We start from the raw sequence: 23,328 nt of genomic DNA, 5'->3' as shown, positions 1-23,328 counted from the left end.
CAAGTGAGGCTTGAAACAAGAGGCAGAATGTGTCATTGCCTAATCTGCCAAATTGGTCGCTAAAGCTGCAAGAAAAACATCTTTTTGAAGAGCAAACCACCATTGAGAAAGAACCAAGTGTGCGCTGCAGCACATGCCTCAGCCCTTTAGGAAAAGGTTTGCCAAAGGAAAAGGTTTACAAAAAAAAAGGTTTTTTTTTTTATTACTACAACATAACACAGCGGCTCTGTTCATTATTTATTTCTGTTATTTGCTTGCTTGAAGTTACTGTTATTACCAATGAAAATTTTGGGAAAATCTTTACAAATATAAAATTTTTAAAACTTTATTTAGTAAGAAATTTAAGATTTTGACATAATGAATCAGTATATTCTCATGAGCAATACCTCATGCCTAAAATGAGGTATTAAAGAAAATCCATGAAAAAAGGCTTACATCTTTTCTTTTCTTCATGCTGAAGCCTTTCTTTAAATTCTGGAAGAGAATAATAATAAAATTAGTTTATCTAAATATCTAAAATAAAGTGACGACTGATGACATATTAGGGTGGTCCATTTTAAACTTTTTTTTGAAATTTTAATCGGGGTTTTTACCAGTAATAAAATTTGATCTAAAAACCCTAAATACAAAAAATTTTGAATTAAGGACAATTTTTAGATCCCCCACAAAACATTGGAAGTTAGAATAACGGATTGCATAAGTGTTGCGCAACTTTTTTATTCACTAATTTTTATAGTTACTTAGTAGGGTTTACACAATTTAATTAATAACCATTATAAAACAATTATGCGAAAATTTTTTTTAATTTACGACTATTTGTACATATTCCAAAAAAGATTTATTGAAATACTAATAAATATACAATTAATAACTTCACTGAAATTTTATTTGTTTGTTTGTTGAAAATTAATTTTAATTGATTTCTTTGAGAAATATGCACCTTTAAAACTGTTTCAATGCTTTTCCACAACTTGAGCAAGTTGTTCTCTCTCTACTGGATCAAAACATTTGTCCTTGATGTCTCCTATAAGCTTGATACTTCGCTCTGCAATATTGTTGAAACAAGAAAGATTGCATACAAACTTTTTTGCGGCGTTAAAGTCCTCAAATTTGTACCAATGTTCTGATGGAACGTTTAGCCATTCTTGGGGTCTGTTTAATTTTAACAAATGAAAAAGCAACCATGACTTTTTGCCAATAAAAGACGATAAAGAAGGTTTTTCTTTGTTGCGCCAAATAAAAATCGGAGTCTTCAGTTTATTAGGAGTAAAACTTTAGGTCTTGGTAAGTTTATAAGTTTCTGACCCATCATAGTCTTTTCTGCATAACTCACAGAGTTGTCGAACAAGGAAAAGACTACTAGCTCCTCAGATAAGTATCCAAGGTGTCTTTCAAAAGACTTGATGGCTTCCTCTGCACTTTCAAGGTCGATTGGTTTAAATTTCCTCATTAAATAAAAGAAATGCAGGTCATTAGCTGGAGCAGCAGAAGTAATAGCAGATTGAAGAAAGTACTTTGCGTAAAAAAGACAAATGTACTCAGCCATCCTCTCAACCTTTTTTGCTTCTTCATAAGTAAGTTCAAAGGTACGAGATAGTAGGAATATTTTTGTATAATAAATGGCTTTTGACATCCACCTTGCATGATGATCAAAACTAGCATACCAAATGCGGAAACCACTTTAAACATGTCCACCGAAAAAAAAAAGAGTAAGCTCCACTAGTTCGCGATAGTCCTCACGAGGAAATGTTTTTCTCTCCAAGCAATCCATCGCCCATTTCTTTACTTCAAGTGCTTGTTGAAATAAAAAACTATTTTAATCATAAGGCCAGTCCCACACTCTAAGTTCTTTTATATTCTTGGTAAGGTTATGAAATTCTTCTTTGAACCTTTCAAACAACTGAACTCTTGGTGACTTGTTCGGACCACAAATAGCATTGGATATTGCTTTTATAAAGAGCTCTGGAATATGATGTCAACATTCAAGTCGGAGTAGAGAACGATCTATTTGCTTCTCAATTAGAATTGCAGCTCCATTATATGCTCCACTGTTTGCAGATGTTGTATCATAGACAAGTGCAACAACAGATGCTTTTAATTGCCATTTATCAACTAGGTTCATCACTGAACAACAATGCGTTTAACCAGTCCCGCCAGCAATCTTAGGAGTACCTAGCAATTTAGGAGGTGGCCCTGCATACACAGCAAGTCGCTCTTCCTTTTTTCCAGCAGCTTGCTTAAAAGTTTTTCCATCCCAATGAATTTCCAAATATTCAGGTGGAATCCAAGTTTTTTCAATTAATTTAGCTTCTTCAATTCTGTTAGCTGATCTTGCTCTGTGAACTGATGATTTAGAAAGTGTAACATAATTTAAAGCTACTCCACCTAATGCTAAAGTCTTTTCCAAAATAAGTAGCTGTTGTCTTTCACTAATACTGGATCCATCAGCAACTTTACACGTTTCTTTTAATAGTTCTCTTTTTAAAATTTTCATCGTTATCGCTGATTTGCAATGATGTTTTTTTTAATCTTTCACTGAAAAACTTTTATCTCTTTCATCTTCTTCCGTAATATCTGAAGAAAATTCGTTGCCTTCGTTGAATTCATCATTATCAGTAATGGTTAAACATTTGAGTTGCTGTTTCTTAATATGAAGCAGTTCCTTTCTTTTCTTTCTTTCCTGATACTGTAGTTTGATGTAGCGTTGTCGCTCTTTTTCAGCACGTGTTTTGTCAACTCCAGCCATTAAGCCCACTTGAGGAAACTTTCGTTGGCTTTTAAGAAATTCCCAGTCAATAAGCCACTCGTCGTTACCAGAGTGTTTCAGCAACTTCAAAATTTTTGGTATTTAGCGTTTTTAGATAAAATGTCATCACTGGTAAAAACCCCGGTTAAAATTTCAAAAAAAAGTTTAAAATGGACCACCCTAATGACATATATCCTTATTACAAAAGACAAAAGAAAAATTTTTTTGACTAAATATTTATTTGGCTAAAAAACTAATTTTAATTTCTTTAGTTTAAGCTAAAAACATCAAAATTACAAACTTAAAAAAATAAAATATTTAAAGAGCAATCCTTAAATTAATCAAAAGCAAGCATTTAACATCTTCAGCGCAAAAAAATTTGTGCTGTTTTCTTCAGGTTTTTTTAGTAAATATTTATAGAAGAATGTATATATATACCTTTCACCCCTGTATTTGTATGTAATTGTTGGAAATAAAAAAATATCTTTCTGTATTACTTGTAAAGTGGAACATAAAAACAATATTTTAAAAACAAAACACAAAACACACCTTACCGTTTCAGACTGCCTCGATATTGAAACATGAACAAACAGTGATGCTGGAGCAATACTTTCTCCAATGCTTGATAATAAATACACTGTTCTATAACCTAGCAATAAAGTAAAATGTGCAATCAAGTTCTGAATTGTAGTTTTAAACATCATTACATCACTAATTTCAAATTCAAGTAAGTTACAATACTTTGTAAAATAAAACATGATTTAAATGACCTTGTCTAACACAGTCAAGTGGAATAGTGTATTGTCCAATAAAACAATCCCCAATATGATCATCGTCCAATACAAAAAATCGTACCAAAGCGAGTTCAGGTAACAAAACACGAAACTCAAAAGTCTCATCAAACACTGGATTAAAACCATTATTTGAAACTGTTTTTGTTCGTTCAAAGTGATAATCTGCAGGCAAACCATACAACTCTACCACGACATATGGATCAACAGTATCTGCTTTTGATGCTGATCCACGTGGTTTAGGCAACTGGTAGCCACTTATCACCTATACAAAAAATTCAACATCTCTCTGCAACATATCAAAGAATTAGTCTTAAGAATATCAAATCTGAAAAATCGGAAATCTGTGAATACCAGATTTAAATAAAATACTGATTAAGATGGAATTATAAAGTGATTTTTCATATTTGTATTTAGGTATAACTAAATAATATATAATTAAAGTATAAAAGCTTAAAATGCATTTTGGAAAAGCTACCTTAATAGTTAGAGTAAGAGGGCAAACACCTGGTATTTCATGCTTCATAAGTGAATTAAAGTATGACACTTCTAAAAGAAAATACACATTTTAAAAACAAATGGAAACAACAAATGCTTTAAGTTTCTTTTTTTTTTTTTTCTTCTTTTATTTTTAAGCTAATTAATTTTAATTTTAACTTCTAAAACTTGTATATGTATAAACTTTCAATAATCTAACAAACTGGTTTGGAAAATTAGATAGTACATTCTGTCAGGACTTATAGTTCATTTCAAGCAGTTTATTACTATTAGAACTTTATACAAAGGAAGAAAAAGTGTGTTACCTTCTCTCATCACTGGAGGTTTCAGTACATAACCACATCCACCATTTTTGAGGAAAAAGCCACGATTTAAATCCATGGCAAGCCCAGGATATTGATAATTCATAGCAACTTTTAAAAAATTTAAGCATGTTAGATGAAAATAAAATTTAAAAAATTAGATTTACTTATTAAGCAATAACAAAACTAATTCTAACCTAACTGACATCCACAAGCCCAAAACTCAACAGGATTGAAGTTGCTTGAATCTAACCGCGTAGTATCAGGGTACACACGACTTAAAAATTTTTTGTTGTGTACAACAAACTCCTCAGGATAAATCTTACATAACTCTCTTGCAGTGTTTTCAGAAAAAGAACACATCTCCCAATATTTTTCTATAAAAAAATATTTATATTGCTTAAAAAATATAGTTTCTCCTTAACTAGATTTGATAATTAATTTATAGTAACTCTGAAGCAAAAAATTTTTCAAAACCACTTAACTTTCGGCAAGTACTTACGCTGTTCTGATGAAATGTTAAAGTTTTGAAACCGTACTAATTTGCATAGCACAACCAGATCAGAAAATTCCTTTGCAAGTTTCATAATCTTTACACTTTTTATTTCCTCAGACTGCAGAAAAAAAAAAAAAAAAAAATTTAAACTTTATACTTCTCATAAAACCAAACAAAAATAACAAAACTTGTCTTCCAAAACTTTATAGTTTTTAATTTAGAAAAGATTAAAACCATAATATTTAAATGAGTAATAATGAGAAATGATTAAATAATTAGAAAGCATATTAAACAAAGTTAACTAATCCTTATTTATTTTATTTTGTTATAATTCAATTACAATTACTATATTTATAATACTTATTCACTTATAATTCAATGATTAGTAAAAAATATTTTTATTGTTAACAAAAGTGCAAAATCATTTCTTATGGTAAAAAACTTAATATAGTAGTATTACAAATAATAATAATAATAAAAATAATAATAATAATAATAATAATAATAAAAACAATAATAATAATAATAATAATAATAATAATAATAATAATAATAATAATAATAATAATAATAATAATAATAATAATAATAATAATAATAATAATAATAGTAATAATAATAATAATAATAATAATAATAATAATAATAATAATAATAATAATAATAATAATAATAATAATAATAATAATAATAATAATAATAATAATAATAATAATAATAATAATAATAATAATAATAAGTTTAAAACAAGAACTACCCAATTTTTATTAATTACCAAAAAAGATTAATAGATGTGTGATGGGGGGGGGGGGGGGGAACACATTAATGTGTCATCAATGCTGAAGAAAAATTTTTTTTGGCTCTTTCATAATTTTGAAAAGCTAGGGAGAGTTTAGTAAATGTTTGAAATTGATAATATTGAACAGAAAACCAAACACTCATCCATGATCTTGTTATAAAATCACATTTTTTGAATGATTGGTTTGAATTGTGAAATCAGAATGAAAGCAAGTTATGCAAATATGGCCACCATACTATTCATGGAATAGAAATCTCAGTTGAAAATTCTTCAAATTCATCTACCAATTGAGTGTAATCATCACTAATATTTCAATAAAGAAATAGTTGATGTTTGGAAATGCAGCTTTACCTAAAAAGGAATCCATTGCATGTCTTAAAATTTGATCTAGAGCATTGTGCTGACAACCAATATCTTGTGGAATAAACAACCCTGTCTGGATGAAGATTTTATCCTGAAAGGTTATTACATTACCTTTAAATCCTGTGTTTACTGCAGTTGTATCACAAATGATCCTGTGTTAAATATAATGACATCCAACAAATCAAAGTAAATCACAGATACCAATGAATAATCTTTTGGCTTTACCATTTAGTATTTACAAAACTCCTGAGTTATTTTCTTTTACATAGTTTTTTAAAATTCAAACATCTTTTTTTTTTTTATCAATTTTTTTCACCATCAGAATAATGGGTCCAGAACTTTTCATTTAGAGTGTTTTAAACTTAAACCTATTATGTCTGCTTCTCTTAAAACTCTTCTGTTAATGCCAGACTGAGTTGGAGTTAGGACTTTAGTAACTTGTTTTGATGACTGTTGAAACACTTTTTTACTTTGATGTGTGCTTAGATTCACATTTTTTTCAGCATAATAATTTAATTCATGCCATTTTGCTATGAATTTGTTACTCAATGTGTGAGCAATTGGCCTTAATAACAACCTCAATTCTGGGCCTGAACATCTTACATGTTTTCAGGATAGACTCCTTGGGCATGGCATTCGACTGCTTGATGACAGAGCCTTTCAGAGATACAATACTGTTTTGGGGAGATGCACAGGTATATGACTCAATATATGCCCATATACTGTAGTCTAGAGGGTTTAAATCTGGGGAACTTGGTGGCCACAAAACATTTTCATAAAGATCCAGCATGTTCATTCTGAACCATTCCTAGATCTTTCTGGTTGTATGGAGTGGAGCCCCATTCTGCTGGTTCATAATTTTGGAATCAGGATAGAAGTTAGAGGTGATTCATGGCAACATCTCTGATTGTGAGCTCACTCACAGAGAGTTTCTAGGCCATCATACTAGTGGATCATATTAGATTGTGCTGAATTTAGCCTTTGACTGTCTTTGACTAATTGGCTTTAAAGTACTCAGTCTTTGTACCACTTCTTGGTTTCCTCTCTGTGACTAAACTTTTAAAACCAACTTAAAACATCACAACACAGTTTGTTTAGCCATATTGTTATAATGATTTGTTTATCTCAGAATAAAAACTGCTTTGCTTCAAATTCAACTTTTCAAAATAAACCAAACTATTAGTCCATATCTGAACATTTTTTTTTAATGATAGAAATTTCTTGCTTAATTTTATTCAGTCATAATTTATATAATAGTCAATAACATAAAGTTTTATTAAATGAAGTGAAACTGCATATTGGAAAACTTTGTTTATGGGGGATATTTTTTTACCAAAATACTAAATAATAGCATATTTTTTACATCTGAACAAACCCTCAATGATTCCATGATCATTTGAATATAGTAAAGAATGGAAAAAGTCATCAATCTACTGAGCATAACACAGCAAGATTATTCTTGATCAGTACATCCTTCCAATTGAAATGTCCAGTGAAGAAACCTCAGAGGCCAATATAAAAAATCTTCAAAAATTCAGGATGAATCATGCAAGAAAAAACTGATTGAAGAATGGGATTTTTTAGATTTCTTGACATTATTGCAAAACAGAGCAAATCCAAAAAAAAAATATTAGTGCCTCTGAAAGTTCCCAAGGAACCTGTATTTGAGGAACCGGACAGCAAAATTAATATTGAATAAAAACCACTTGTAGCTATGTATAGATTTTTTGTTTCAAACATTTATTTATAAAAGTTATGACATCATACAAGCTTAAAGATTTCCTTAAATTCAAAATGTTATAAAACTTTATTTTCGTACTGTATTTTTTGAACGATACTTTAAGCAAAAAGATTTGTTTCCATGGATTATACAAATTTTAGGTTAAAATTTCATTGTTTAAGGCAAAAAATTAATCAAAATCTGAAAACTTTTATAACTTTGTGTTTGCTATTCAAATATTAGAATTAAATAATAACATGATTTTATGAATGATTTTATTTAAGTTTGGTTTGTAGACCACTGAGCACAGGTTTGTTTTACATCTTTTTCCTGAGTTATGTTAAATATGATACTAATTGATAACATGCTAACTTTGGCTGTTATTGCAAATGTATCATTAATTGAATTAATTCATTTTTATACATAGTTTTTTACTGTGTAATATCAAGATAAAACACATTAATTAAAAGGCCAGCATGTTTAATAAATTTTTTTTTAATATGAAAAAAAATTATTATTACTACTATGTAAGGTTAGGGCTGTTTCAAGTAACTTAAGTACTTGAGTAATTGTTTAAACAACTCAAGTACTTCAGTAAATTTACATTACTTATCTAAAATCAAGTAATTTTTTGTCAAATTAAACAAACAGAAAATTGATATTTAGAACATTTTGTACGAAAGTGGTCCAATTTTCAATTTTATATACAGCCAACCTAAAAAAAAAAATGTTAAGATTTTTTGGTTTACATTTTGGTGATTTCTTGGCTTAGTTTTACCATGTTTTCCAACTTCAATATACTTTGCTGAATATGTTGATGGCTGTCTTAAAAAAATTGTTTTGTTTTTCTAGTACTTTTGTCTTACATATTATGTTTGTTTATCTAATTTTGTTTTATTCATATTTCTAGAAATAAAAACAAATAAATAAATAAAAATGAAAAGTAAATTGGAATTTGGAAAAAAGGAAGAAAATATTGTTGAGTGGAAATTATGTCTTTCAACTTTTAAGGCAAAAAAAGCAACAACAGTAAAACTTTATTATTTAAAAAAAGAAAATACAAAAATAAAAGTGACAGGAGTTCTCAACATACTTCATTATAAGGATCAACTTTTAGCTGAATTCTAGCCCTAATCTAAATCAACTTTCAATTGTTGCCAATCTTTCCAAGAAATATTCTTCTAAATATGTTTTCATTCGAATAGTTGCTATCAATCTTATTCCCATTTATAAATTGCCAAAAAGTATTGATATTCAAAAAAGGAAAAAAAAAACAAACTCAAATTTCATAGTGAACAAGGCTTCCTTAAATGTTTTGGGTTGCATTGAAAAAGAAAAGGCTGCATTTAAAGGATCAAATGACTTCCAAAAATGCACCGTGCTTTTAAGTTTTAATCACCATCATCAGTTGAAGCAGAAAGATGTTTTAGTGCTGCTGGATATTTTATTACTAAGTTGAGAACATTATTGAGTGATAAAATGATTGAGAAATTTTGTTTTTTGTGTTCTAACTTGAAAGTTAAGTTATGTTTTGTCATCTTATAAAGTACAACCACATTCAAATGTATATAATACTTCATTGGTTTAGATTAATTAAAATTATCTAAGTACTTAAGTTAATTGAATAAAAATTACTCATTAATTGAACATACCTATATATAACAAAATCCATTAAGATCTACAGCAATTAGAGCAGTTTAATAAAAAGAATGATTTTGAATTCAATGTGCATAAAGTATTAAGTAGATTTGTTTCAAGTTGATAGTGAAAAGAAAAGGAAAAACTCACAGCATTTAAAGGTAAAGATAACGGTGAAGGTTTAGTGAGGCTTGATGCATTCTTTTGGAAAGCATCATTGTCAGTTCCAGTACCATGAGTAAATTCATCTTCTACTGACTCAAAAATATTTCTTTCAGGATTTTCTTTGTCTTCTTCTTCTTCACTAACATCACCAATACTAGATACTGATTCTGAAGACTTGAATGAAAGCTTTTTGCTCTAAACACAAATCAGAAAAATATTTTTCACTAAGAAGCAATTTAAAGTTCCTTCAAAGATTAAACAGCACAAGTTAATGAAAATGAAAGTTTGAAAAAATATAAGTTTAGATCATCAAAAAAAAAAGGTTTCATAAAAAACTTAACAGGAATATATATTTATGTAAAAAAAATTTTATAATAAAACCTTGACCCTAACACTTTATAAATTTACATTCAAGTGATTTCTTTTTGAGTCAGAGAAAAAAAAATGTGTTCAGCAACATTAAAAAAAAAACAAAAAAAAAAACATTATGAAACATACTTTTATTATAATTTTTCCTTTTAAAAAATGAGGCGATGGCAAGCACAAGTACTGGTCATCAGCTGGAGTATCATATAAGGCTTCTAAATCAAAAGAACTCTTTGATTGCATCAATGGAAACATACTAAATTGAAGAGGCTATTGAACAGTTCTTTTTGAAGCTTTATGTATTATGGAAAGACAAATTTTAAGTATTTAGCTACTTTTTATACTTGTGACTTAAATAAATTAATCTTTGATTTTTATAAAATTAAAACTTTAAAATTTAAAAAAAAAAAACAAAAAAAATCTGCACTAAAAAATAGTAAAAAGTAAGAAACCTCTAAAAACAGTTTTAAGATGTTGAACCATAACAAGTTGCTGTTCAATTGAACAATGATTTTCAATGGACAATATTAATGGGTACCTAAAGAACAGAAAAAACATTCTGAGAAAGATGCACAAGCATGAGGAAAATTTCTCGAGTAGTTTTAACTTTTTAGATAAAAATGGCCGAACAATTTGCATCTGATAATATTTACTTTTAAATTTTACAACATTTTAGAAAGCTTATGGTTATACTAAGATTTTCAAAACCAGGTTTAAAACTTTACACAAGTTTCAAAAAACTTAAAAAACATATTTTTGGATTTTAGAATAAATACAAGTATAGCATTTGTAAATGCATCATACAAAATAGTTTATAAAATCAGAATTTTTTGTAAAAAAACAGTTTACAAAGATTAATTTAAAATGATCTTTTACATATTCAATGCTCACCATTTTTTACTTTTAGGTATTTGAGAGGCAGATTCAAACTGGGTTTCTATAACTATTTTTAAGTTTACTTTTTGAAATTAAAGTTATTTGAAACATGGGCTACTTCTCTAAATATAAGATATTTTTACTTCAATAAATTTATAAAAAAAAATTTCTTTATGTGAATCTCCTCTTAAAAACTACTTACTCAGTGGAAAAGAATGCAAATTCTTCTATGGCTTTCACGGCATCATAGAAAAGCAATTTCGAAGTTAAAGAATTTCCATGATGTATTACTGGCTCCCCTTCTTCTCCATCATAACATTCCACTAAGGGAAGAATAATTATTGTAAAGAGTACCCTCATTTCAAATCTTAAATCTTTCACAAATCACTTTTTTTTAAAAGAAAAGTAATTTTAAAAAAAATTTTTATTTGAAGAAAAAAAAAAATTAATGGAATTTTCATTCCAATCTTTTAATTGCATCTATAAACCTCAGGAAAAATGCCACATTAAGAACAACTAATGAAAAATACAAAATTAAACTTTTAATATAAAAACTGAAACACTCAAAATTAATAACATCAAATCTTTTTAATTTGAACTTTTAGAGGTTTACACAATTTCACAAGTTAACATTCTATATCTTATTGTAGACTGGGGTGGTTCAAAATTTTTTTTCTCTTAAATACATTTGTATGAGTGAAATAAAACATGAAGATCTTGGGTTAAAGCTTAATAATCACATTTTTGCAATGGCTACAGATGAAAAAAATTAAAAAAACATCTCTTTAATAACTAATAAGTTATGGAAACTAGAAGACAAAGTTTTCAGTGCCCTATATTGAGGAATGTATAAGATATTTTGGACAATGAATTGCTAACCAATGAAGATGTCATGGAAAGTTATGAATGAAATAGGTTAGAACAAAAAATTAGCAGAAGTACTATTAAAAAACTATAATTTTTAGATATTGTTGAGTTTATGTCTCAAAATGTAGAAGATATTTGGAGAAAATCATTTCTTCATGGTTTCAGATACAAGAATCATTAAATTTTTAAAGGCTTAAAAAACAGGAAAAAAAGATCTGAATTGGTGGAATAGATTGCATTTTTATAAATCACAAAAAAAAAAAAAAAAAAAAAAAGAAACCTCCAAACAAAAAAAAGTTTGAACATAGCAAAAATCAAGAGAAGTGTAATACTGAACAGGAGCTGGATTTATGTTGAGTCTAAAAGCAATATTTTTTCGCCTGATAAGCTAAACTTACCTTCCACATCACATGCAAAGAAAAAACAAATTCTGTAAAAAGTTTGTCTTTATTGTCAAAACCTAAAATTGTTATGGTATTTCTGATAGAGCAGCTGCCTTGATTGTTTCTTCATTATTTCACAATATATCTTCAGATATTATCAATCTAAGAATCTATGTTGAAAACGTTTTCTGAAGAGTCCTATCAATGACTTGATAGGACTCTTCAGAAAAAGTCTATAACAGCCCTTGCAGTGAATTATTTGCCTACTACATTCAAACAAACTGTCTTAGAGACAATTCATTAGAAAATTATGAAAAATTCCCAAAAATTCCAACGTATGACACAATACAAAGTAAATTTCCAGAAATTAGATTTAAAGATCTAAATGCAAATCAAAAATGCTGATATAAAATAGCAATATCAGTTATTAGTAGAAAATACTTTGATGATTTGACTAAAAGTCCCTAGGAAAGTTGCGCCATGCCCAATATTAAATCCACCTAATAGAATAAAACTATTACTGTAAACTCCCAATTATTCGAACTGGCACTTATTCGAATTTCCCGCTTATTCAAAGTAATTTTCCTTCCCCGTGAATTTTTCTTAACAAACTAACAAACTCAATTAATCAAAATTTCAATTATTTGAAGTAAATTCTTATTGCCTTAGAAGCTTTGAATAACCGGGAGTTTGCTGTAGCTGAATATTGTGTGAGAGTATACACTCTAGTATGGTTTCAAATAAAAAGAAATCCAACTTGTAAGGATGGCACAAAGAATATGTGGAAACTCATTTAAAGTTCTAACAATTGCCAGCAGAGTTTAAATTAGTATCAGATCCCATTATTCAATATAAACCTATTTTGCTCACCCTGAAAATTTGCTTCTACCTGTGCTGTCTGATAAAAACAAAATGGTGAGAAAACTTGTTGCCATGAGGATACTTAACAAAAATCACCTCATACAGGAAAGCTGCTGCATGTGTTTGAAGTCTCACAACTTAATTTTGATATCCGCAGGTTTATTGTCCTGATAGATTGGCAACAAATTTTTCCATCTCCCAATTCTTTAACACATCACTTATCAAGAAATAAAGGAGGTTACTGAGTCTCAGGGCAAAACTTAATTTTTCTAAAGCTAACATGTTATACACACACAGTTGAATATTCTGTAAAAATAGTGATGAAAGCATGTCTTTATGCATCCAGAAAACTTATGCCCCAATTTGAGAGTAAACCAAGTTTTGTGGACCAAATATTTTCCATTGCCAAATTTTTTGCACCATGTTCATAGTTCATACATTTTATGTAATATTTCTTCATTTTCTATTAATATAGAATTAATTTTTAACAAAACATTTAAACGTTTTTTTGAAGTTCCCAAAACTTTGAACCACAAATGCTAAAAATATGACTAAATCTATCTTTTTTTAGCCAACTATTACTTGTTTAGATTTAAGACATAATATTACAACTAGAATATGATCAAATAATTTTTCCCTATACATTGATGACTCCACCTTATTATTAAAATAATTATTATATTAAATATATATTATTAAAATAATTTTTTTGCATAAGTTTTTAGAAATAGTAACAAGTTTTCACCATGTACATTAAAAGATTTTAAGTAACATAACAACTCCTTAACTAATAACAAAAAAAAACAAAAAAAAAACAAGTTTTAATTCATGCTATCAAATATTATTGCAACCCTTATAAATATACTTACATTCAATATATCGACAACCTCTCTGTAAACTGGATACAAATCCTTGAACACTTGATTTACCTTTTAACTGATCCTCTAACAGATATCTAAAAAAAATATAAGAACTTCATCAATTTTTAATTATAATTTAACACAAAATCTTTTTTCAATCATAATTAAAAACAAAAAAAAGTAAAAAAAAAGGTTACAGAAAACAAAGAAGTGTACTATTGTATAAAAATTATCAATAACTTAGATGACAAGACTTACGTATTATGTGAAGCAGCAACAAAATAATGTGATAGCGGTTTTTTCATATCCTCACAAACAGTATTATGCTCAGCTTTAAAAATATTGCAATCACTTTCAAAGAAATACTTTGTTAACCCTGAAAAACATAAAACTTTAGAAATAAAATATGATCATTTTGTTAAATAATATAAACATAACTTAAAGACCAAAGAAAATCAGTTAAAGGTGAATAAGGTTTACTTAAAAAATAATTATAAAACTTTTGTAAGTGTATATTATATTGTTTACATTATTATCATAATTTACTATACATTTAAAAATCTGCAGCAGTCAAAAATATAAGATTACTTGAAACTGTTAGAAGATGCTTTCATTATCTTTAATGCATAATTTCATATTTTTTAAAAAAAGTTTAATGAAAAATCTTGAATCATAATGATGTGACCATCAAATATGTATGGGTTTTTTTGTAATATTTTACACTTTTTTATTTCAGTGACTTTAAACCAATACTTAAACAATAAATTGTCAAGCTGCATAATGGCTAGAGAAATCTTTGAAAACCTTTAAGAGATTTAAATCAGCATTGCAGACTCAATTTGGAAATTTAAGTTACAGTCCAATTTGGAGCTTTCAAGACAGGAGTTTGTAATATCTTTAAACAATAGGAAGAGTCAAGATGATCCATAAAAAAACCATTTACTCAGAGAATAAATTAAGCTCACAAGGTTAATGAGCAACATGATGACTCAAAACAAACACTATAAAGAAATTTTAGTGTACTTTGCACCATTACCTTGCTCATTATCTTGTTCAGCCTATTACTATTGCAAAAGTCTGCACAAACAACTACTGATGTAATTTAATTCATTACTTAATGTTATAAAAACAGAAAGAAAAAGTTCCTTTTCCTGAAATAAAAATGAAAATTGAAAAATAAATATTTGTGATATTTGTACTAAAGAATCTTTTTATTTAATTGCTATTCCTAGGTTTAGGTGATTTCTGTGAAAATTCTTTTTTTGCCACTATCAAGAATGTCTTCCTAATTATTATTTTTGCACCACCTGTTGCCTATCCTATTACTTGCTGTTTAAATCAATAATTGCTTTGATTGGTTCTCTTTCCTTGATTTCCTAACTTTGATTGGTTATTTTCCCTTTTAAAATTTATTTCTTTTTGTACTAGAAAAGTAGCAATCCTTGGATCCTATTCTTTTTAGCATCAAATAAATAACATTTTATTAACTAAAATAGAGGCTATTGCGCTTGTAATGAATTATCGACAACTTTTGATCAGAGGGTACCAAGAAGATAATTCCCTCTTATTTTTTCCTTGTTTAATAATTTTGTACACCTTTATAAACCATTCTATAAATTAATAATAAATCTAAAAATCTTGATCCATATTTGTTGTTACAGTTACCACAAAATGTTTTCATTTGTAACCAAATAAGTCTTGACCATCTCTAATTAAACAACTAAATGCCAACTTTTTTCATCAATACAAACTTTGTTATTGGTAACTAATAAAACACTAAAACAGAAAAGAAAGTGTAACAGCTGAAAAATACTATTTTGCCAAGAGACAAGATAAGTTATACATACAAGTTACAATTGCTAGTTACATCTTGGCATAAGAAAATTTACTTTCTCTTGACATTTGTAGTGATAAAAAAATTTAAAATGACTTACCATTAGCAGAACTTTTTAAACTTTGTTTTTCATTTTATCTTAATATATTCAAATGATAAATGATCTAAAAGTCTTAATCTAGTTTTTTGTTTTAGTATTTAAAACAATTTTTATTGCTAAAAATTCAAGTTTAACTCATAGAAATACTTCATTAGTAACTGATGGAATTAGAACTTTTTTTAAACAAAAAAATTAAAACTTGCCATCAAGTCCTAATATTTGTTTTCTACGACCTTCTTCAGTTGGTTCACACCGATTTATAATATCTAATGAATGTTCTGTGCATGCCGAAATAAGCTAAAATAGAAATCTAAATTTGATTTTGCACAATAATTTTTTTTTTAAATATCTATACAGTATAAAAAAACCCAATTCATTACTGACATCTTTACACCTAAATTTTTGTTTGTTCAATCAACTTGACCATCATTTAAGGCAACATTTTTCAGTTTGATTAAGCCATGTTTTACATCATGCATGCTTAAGCCAGGTTTTACATCAAAGGATTTCACTGTGTTATCTCCTTTTACATAAATGTTCCTTGTTATCAAGTGAATTTTTGAAGACAAAAATGCTGAACTTTTTTTGTCAATACAATTTTTTAATACAGCATGAGTATTGAGAGACCTTTAAACCTTTCCAAATCAACAATAGAGCAATAAACTTTTAAACAACAAGATTCATACATTTTATTGCGAATCACATTTCACAACTTGTTAACTTAACCCCTGAAAAAAAAAAAAAACTACAATTACCCCTTGCTCAGTTTCCAAAAATATCAATAAATCTTCTTTGGATAAATAAGAGCCATTACTTGAGTATCTATATAAATACAAGTATAAAATGAAGAATATAAGCATAAAAAGAATAAACAGAATTTCAAAATAAGTTTAACTCTTATTTTGTTTGAAAACAATGCTCCTTACTTTACTAGAAGAAAATATATTTCTTGTCGAGTTGTTAAATCAATGAAGAATTTACAGAAATCATTCTCAGTCAGACAGTTTGTTGATGTGTCACTAAGTAGAGAAGCAGTGACAGACTGTAAATAGACTTCCTAAAAGAGAAAATAAAAACCATAGCTGCTAAAGTTATTTTATCAAGAGTGCTTAAACTATGACTAAAACAAGATAATACTAACTTACTTAAAGATTATCAAATGGTAATGATACAAATGTTAACAAATTATAATAATGACAGAGTCACTAAAATTTACTTAGATTCTGAAATCAATTTAAATAAGAAAAATATTAGTTTATAAAATTTTGTCATTTAAAATTTTAAATACTGAAAATTTTATTTATATATATATATATATATATATATAAAACGAAGAAACAACAACTATGTATGGTACTTAAAGTTTCATGCCTAGTGGCAATCATCATCCATGAAATACAAATCAAAAATCTGTAAAAACCGTTACAAACTGCAAAAATTACTGTATCGTGTGCTCTGACATCATATTAGGAAAAGAGGAGGAAAAGAAATAAAGAAAGAAAGCAATAAAGAAGTAAAGAAATGAAAGAAAGCTATAGAGAAATAAAGAAAAGAAAAGAAAGAAAGAAAGAAAGAAAAGAAAGAAAGGAAAGGAAAGAAAGAAAAGAACACCAAAAAAACACTTTTATTTTGAGGTAATGGAGCTTTTCTAAAAAAGTTTTTTTTTAACGTCAGTTTATTTTTTTGTTTTAGGTACAAGAATATTTTTTTTTATTTCTTAAAGATTATGTTAACAATTGTTAACAATCTTTTTGCTAAAAAACTGGTGTTTATATCAGTGTTAGAGTTTTTATTTAGAGAATCTAAAAAAGCTCTTTGTTTAGTGTGTTTTTTTTTTTTTATGTTTTTTCTAATTCTATTATTTCCCTAATATTTCAGCCCAGCTACCGTCTTGCAATTTGCACAGAAGGTATGGTAAAAGATCTTGTCATTTATGCTATAATACATAACAAGATCCCTTGTATCTTTGTCTTCAGCACACTATAATAAAAAAACTAACCAGATTTTTTATGTAAAATATAAGGTGATATGTGAAGCTTATTTTATAAGATTATTTTATAAGAAACTTTTACATTATAAAATCATATAAATTGATAAATAATATAATATAAATAATAATATATATCTAATTTATATGATTTATATTATTCAATATACTTCTCTTAAATCTATTATCATTGACTTAAAGTTCCAACGGGTCCAGCAGCCTATGATAGTTATGATGTAAGCAGTAATTAAAAATTAAGTATTATGTCTATATTATTCAAAATTTTACATTATAAAATCATAAAAATTTATTTAAAATTTTTTAGGGATAGACATGGAATACTACTGACAACTGATTGAACATTTATACATTTAAGATTTTCACAAAATTTATGCACTCTCAATTAGGTTATTCTAAAAAAATAATTTTAGAGAATGAGATTGACAGTTGGTAACCTTTGTTTTTGAAATAACAAAACATTCACACAAAAAAAAAATTCTTTTACCTAAAACAAAGAAATAAAAAAATACAACAAATTAGGATAACAGCTAAAAAAATATAAATATAGTATAACAAAAAAATAAAACTACTATTAACAAAATTCATGTCATGTTATTGGATTTTGAGAGGCAATTTTTCTGTCTCTTTCTAAAAATGAATGCACGAGATTTAAAATAAAGATACAAATTGCTCACGAAAGAAAAACCTGCAAATGTTATTACATCAAATCTATTTGTATTTTTTCTTCCGCCATTCACATCTTACATTCACATCTAAAACTATTTACTCTTCTTCAAAAGGTTAACAGTTTCTTTGCAATTTTTTGATTTGTAGATTTCAAACCGGAAGTTTTTTGAGATCAATATTTTTGAATTAAAGAGATTTGATTGGAAAAAAAAAGACTTTCTCAGCTATTTTTTATTTAAATATATATTTAAAAGCAGAAAAGAAAAAATAAACAAGAAAAACATTTAGGAAAAAAAAAAAAGTACAACAAATTAGGATAACAGCTAAAAAAATATAAGAACATTTCATGGAATTTTATATATATATATATATATATATATATATATATATATATATATATATATATATATATATATATATATATATATATATATATATATATATATATATATATATATATATATATATATATAGTATAGTATAGTATAGTATAGTATAGTATAGTATAGTATAGTATAGTATAGTATAGTATAGTATAGTATAGTATAGTTTTAGGTATATGTTTTAAAAATAATAACTTAAAGATACCACCATTAATTGTCAATTATTAAGCCACTTAAACTTGTGATCTTTAAAATAGTTATTGACAAGCATCTGCATTTGGTTTTTCTGTTAATAACAAATAGTAATAAAATGCAGGCTTCTATATCAGTCTTTCAAAATAAATCAAATTTAGGATAAGTTATATATTCAGACATACAAAGTTATGAAATCCCAAACATCTACTTTTTTTCAAAAGTAACAAATTTATATATGCATGTAAATTTGTAAAACTGAAAATGTTGCTGTTTTAACAGCATAAAAAAATATATTTTGATAAGTTTCTTAAAATGTAATTTATCTTAAGAGTCTAATATAGATGATTGTACTTTATTGATTATTATTTGCTGTTAATAAAAAAAACCAAATGCAAGGTTCATTTTTAACTGACTGTAGCAACTAACTCAAAGCATCATTACATAGACTGGGTGCTTCATTTTTAAACTTGAAGCTAACAGCTTCAAGTTTAGAAATAAATACACCACATTTTAGATTATGTGCTCACTCACTGACAACTCTTTAGCTATCTCCCTAATGGCACAAACTGAATTGCACTGGATTTGACAGCCTTGATAAGCCTTAGTGTTCTCACCTTCTTTGTTGGTCTACTCCAAGGTTTTTTCTCAATAAGACTTCAAAAATCAAGTTGTAGACAATCACATTTAAGTTGTAGACAGCCACATTTAAAAGTTAAAACAAGGTAAGAAAATCCAAAGAAAGTATTTAAAGTTTTTTAAATTAATTTTTTTCCCACAGACAACAATGATTTTAAAAATTAATTCAATGTAAATCTTGTATACTTGTAAAATTGATTTTAAACTTAAAAAATCTTGTATACTTGTAAAATTGATTTTAAACGCTTTCAGTCAAACTTTCTAACATTTTAAAGCATTCTTTTTCTTTGAAAAACATTATTTATGTGTGTGTATGTGTGTGTGTGTATTAAGGTGTCTCAAAAAATATATGTTTGAAAATCATATCGCATACCCTTCCAATGATCTAACATACCAGTTGACTTCCATTTCTAAATATTTTTCCAATCATATAGAATTAAGCAATCCCTCAAAAACAACATTTATCCAGTTTTATAAAATACCAAAAACGACTTGTTTTGTACTGATAAAATCTTTTTTTTTTCCTGAAATTTCTTAAATTTATAGCATAAATATTATGCAATTCCATATTATTTAAAACTGTAACAGTATATAAATCAAATATTTAAACCAAAACTCATGAAAGTAAAGTCAAGGATATTACATGTAAAGCAGATCAATGCGATTAGAAGAACAAAGTTCTTTTCTGTGTTTTTTAACAACTTGCAACAGAAAATGTTTCTGACCTTCATCTTTGCAAGATAAATTAAACTCCTCAATCATTGCGACCCCTCACTCGGCACAATCATTTACACAAGAGTGGTGTACGATCACCTTGGCTGCTTCAAGATATGATGGTTGTCCTGGCCAATTATCATGACTGGCATGCAGGAAGCTGTCATCAAGGCCTAGCATACTGAAGAATGATGGCAACAGCAATGTTTTGATCAAGTGAGCTCCCCTCTCTGCTATTGACAAGTGTTGCTTTCTGGAGTGCTTTAATCTTCTGAGAGAACAAACAGTGATGCCAGCTCTGGGCTCAAATACCAGGATTGATGAAGCATCATCTTCAGTCCTGCTTCTTGGATCTGCTTGTCTATATATGCCTTCAGACAATGTATTAGGAGTACATCATTCAGAGGAGCATAACCTGCTGTATGTCATGTAAATCATGACTCTAGATACAGACACAACAAACTGTTTCATCTGACTGATAGACATGACCTATTTCCTAGTTAGCCCTATAGTAGTGTAACTTCCTTTCAGAAGAAGTTTCATCTTGAGTAAATAAATGGCTTTAGCTGTCCAGCAGGCTCTATGGAAGGCTCCTGGTCTGCTGATTGTCACCAAGATATTGGTAATTGTGTAAACTTTTATGCATTTACAACTTTGGTAGTAAATATCACTGAAACTAGAAGTGTAGCTTACCTCCAAGTCAATTCCAACTGCTACAACTGTAAGCTGTAGAAGTTCAAGATAACCATCTCTGGAATGTGAAATTTCCAATTATTGTGTGATGAAGTGTCTCACCTCAGCTATGGCTGATATCAGAGGCTGTTCTGTGTCTATTTTAATCTGATTGAGCGTAGAGCAGGCTTGTTTCAATCTCTTGAACATAGGTATGTCGGCACCAGATGAGGATCCAAAGCATACTTTCATTATGTGGTGCCTACATTGTGGTGCCTGCTTTGCATCCAGTGTTGGCCACTGTTGTGTCAAAGTACATCCCAGTAACCCCTTATGTGCATTCCAAGAATGAAGCAATCCATATGCAGCCTGACTGGTATCCTTTCCAGTTCCTGATGAAAAAGCTGGAACTCCTGGCAGCTTCACATTTTCATCAGCAAGCGAATTCAGCAATATTGGCAGGCAATCCACTAGATCATTTGAAGTTACACTGTTCTTGGGCATAAGCTTGCCATCCCAATGTACCACACACGTTGATGGAACAAAAAAAGCTTTTCTTGACAAGTGGTAGCCTCTCTTTTCTTTTGCTTCTCCTCAGCTCTTCCATCTTTACTAGTCAGTGTCTTATCTATGCCTCAAATGGTACCTACTCTTCCCTCTTTCTGCAGTATTAGGAACTCCCTGTCTTCTTCATTTTTTATCATCGACAGAGTCAGCATGACTGATGTCAAACAAATCATCTAGTATCATCTTATCTTTACTGCTACTTCTTTTCATGTTTCTTATGATACTTAGATGTTCTTCATACAGCTTTTTAATCTTTTTAACATTGTTAGGCTTTTGTTGTGTTGGCAATCTGCATTTTTGCCAGAACTGTTCCACATTATGGAATGTGATATTAGCACTTTCAGAAACAGTCCTTTTTTTCTTTTTGATGTGGATAAATAGATTCCTCAGTACATCTCTCACACTTGGTAATTTTGCTTCAACAATATCTTCAACTGGATGTTCAATGAAAACTATAAAGTCCTAATGTCTAGTGTCATGTTACAGAGCTTTTGCCATTTTTGTCAAAATTTAGACAATATATTTAAGCATGCTTACTCTTGAAACTTGGGCTCCTGGTAACTACCCCAATGCTTAATGCCATATTGTGAACATTTTGCCATTAAACAATCTATCTGAGCAGATGATTTTATAATTGACCGAGTCCCTGCATTCTTTGACTACTTTGCAAACTTTTTTTTATTAACAGAGTGGACTTATAAATTCTAAAATGTATGAAAATAATTTGCTAGTATAAAAAATATATATTTCTATTGCAGTACTAGTAGTCTTTGTAATAACGAATGTTTGCTTTTATCTAAAAATTGAGTGTCTTTGAGGGATGGGTTAATTTTAATATTTACAGATAATATTTTGCAAGCAGAATACTTTCATATGTGGGATCAGTTTTAGAGGGTATGTGATATGATATCAAAAAAAAAATTTTCTTGAACACCCGTATAAATATCTATATTAAGGGCTATTATATTATTGCAGATGAAAAGTTTGTTATTATGGATAATATTTCAAACCAACAAAATGATATTAGAAGTATGAAATGTATTCAGGCATGATGTTTAAAAGTTAAGGTCAATTACAACTTCTTTTTTTGCAGTTTTTGAGATTCTGATACCAGAATCTCAAATGGTGTGATATTTAGTTTTAAAAATGCAGGCTGAGTATTATTGCAATAACAAAAAGAAAAACTACTTACTTGAAGTTTATGCTTAATAATATGTTCAGGTGCATTTATTCGTAATTTCTTCAGCAGAAACATAATACTTGACTCACTTAATACACCTACATTGTCTTTGTCAAGAGAGCGAAAATGCTGCCTAAGCCACCTTTAAAAAGAGAAAGCTTTTTCAATAGACTATTATGCCAAAAAAAATTTGCTAAGAACAAAAAACAAAAAGCAAAAAAAATTAAATTTTAGGAAGTGTGGCAAAGAAAAATATATAACTATTTGTAAATTTTCACTAAGTGTTTTATAATAGCAGTTTGTTTGATAAATTGCTATTATGCAATATTTGTGGAAATTTGTGTTTTGAATATTGTTTTTTAATTTCAATGCTAAATGCTTAAAAAACTAGAAACTAACAAATCATAGAATCCACAACTTACTAATAATTTTAACTTGTTATTAATATTAACTTGTTTTACACACACAAACACACATACACACACACACATATACACATTATATATATATATATATATATATATATATATATATATATATATATATATATATATATATATATATATATATATATATATATATATATATATATATATGCTAGCACATGTGGTATGTTTAGCTTATGGCACAACCAATAAATAC

At 28.0% G+C, this 23,328-nt stretch overlaps 1 protein-coding gene across 3 annotated transcripts in view; it reads right to left on the bottom strand.

Annotated features, from left to right (window-relative positions):
- The window catches only part of LOC145186634 (inactive phospholipase C-like protein 2), a 37,276-nt gene that overhangs the window by 5,035 nt on the left and 8,913 nt on the right, over positions 1–23,328 (bottom strand). For all 3 annotated transcript variants that reach the window (XR_016454943.1, XM_090095786.1, XM_090095787.1), the window contains exons 5-21: positions 22,699–22,828; positions 16,592–16,722; positions 16,421–16,487; positions 15,869–15,962; positions 13,990–14,107; positions 13,741–13,826; positions 10,963–11,083; positions 10,337–10,422; positions 10,017–10,099; positions 9,504–9,713; positions 4,840–4,951; positions 4,535–4,714; positions 4,341–4,448; positions 4,016–4,086; positions 3,517–3,802; positions 3,301–3,395; positions 436–474 (exon numbers count right to left, since the gene is read on the bottom strand). Coding sequence is in view for 2 of the 3 variants with exons in the window: in XM_090095786.1 (XP_089951912.1) it covers positions 436–474; positions 3,301–3,395; positions 3,517–3,802; positions 4,016–4,086; positions 4,341–4,448; positions 4,535–4,714; positions 4,840–4,951; positions 9,504–9,713; positions 10,017–10,099; positions 10,337–10,422; positions 10,963–11,083; positions 13,741–13,826; positions 13,990–14,107; positions 15,869–15,962; positions 16,421–16,487; positions 16,592–16,722; positions 22,699–22,828 (2,017 nt within the window). In the remaining variant the exon portion in view is untranslated. The remainder of the gene's footprint in view (positions 1–435; positions 475–3,300; positions 3,396–3,516; positions 3,803–4,015; positions 4,087–4,340; positions 4,449–4,534; positions 4,715–4,839; positions 4,952–9,503; positions 9,714–10,016; positions 10,100–10,336; positions 10,423–10,962; positions 11,084–13,740; positions 13,827–13,989; positions 14,108–15,868; positions 15,963–16,420; positions 16,488–16,591; positions 16,723–22,698; positions 22,829–23,328) is intronic.

Source organism: Hydra viridissima, unplaced genomic scaffold (genome assembly GCF_058129835.1).
Source record: "Hydra viridissima isolate aposymbiotic clone 2 unplaced genomic scaffold, HvirCarnegie_v1 scaffold_8, whole genome shotgun sequence".
Lineage (NCBI taxonomy): Eukaryota > Metazoa > Cnidaria > Hydrozoa > Anthoathecata > Hydridae > Hydra > Hydra viridissima.
The sequence above is the reverse complement of the archived record's forward strand: the minus strand, read 5'-3'. Positions and strand labels throughout refer to the sequence as shown.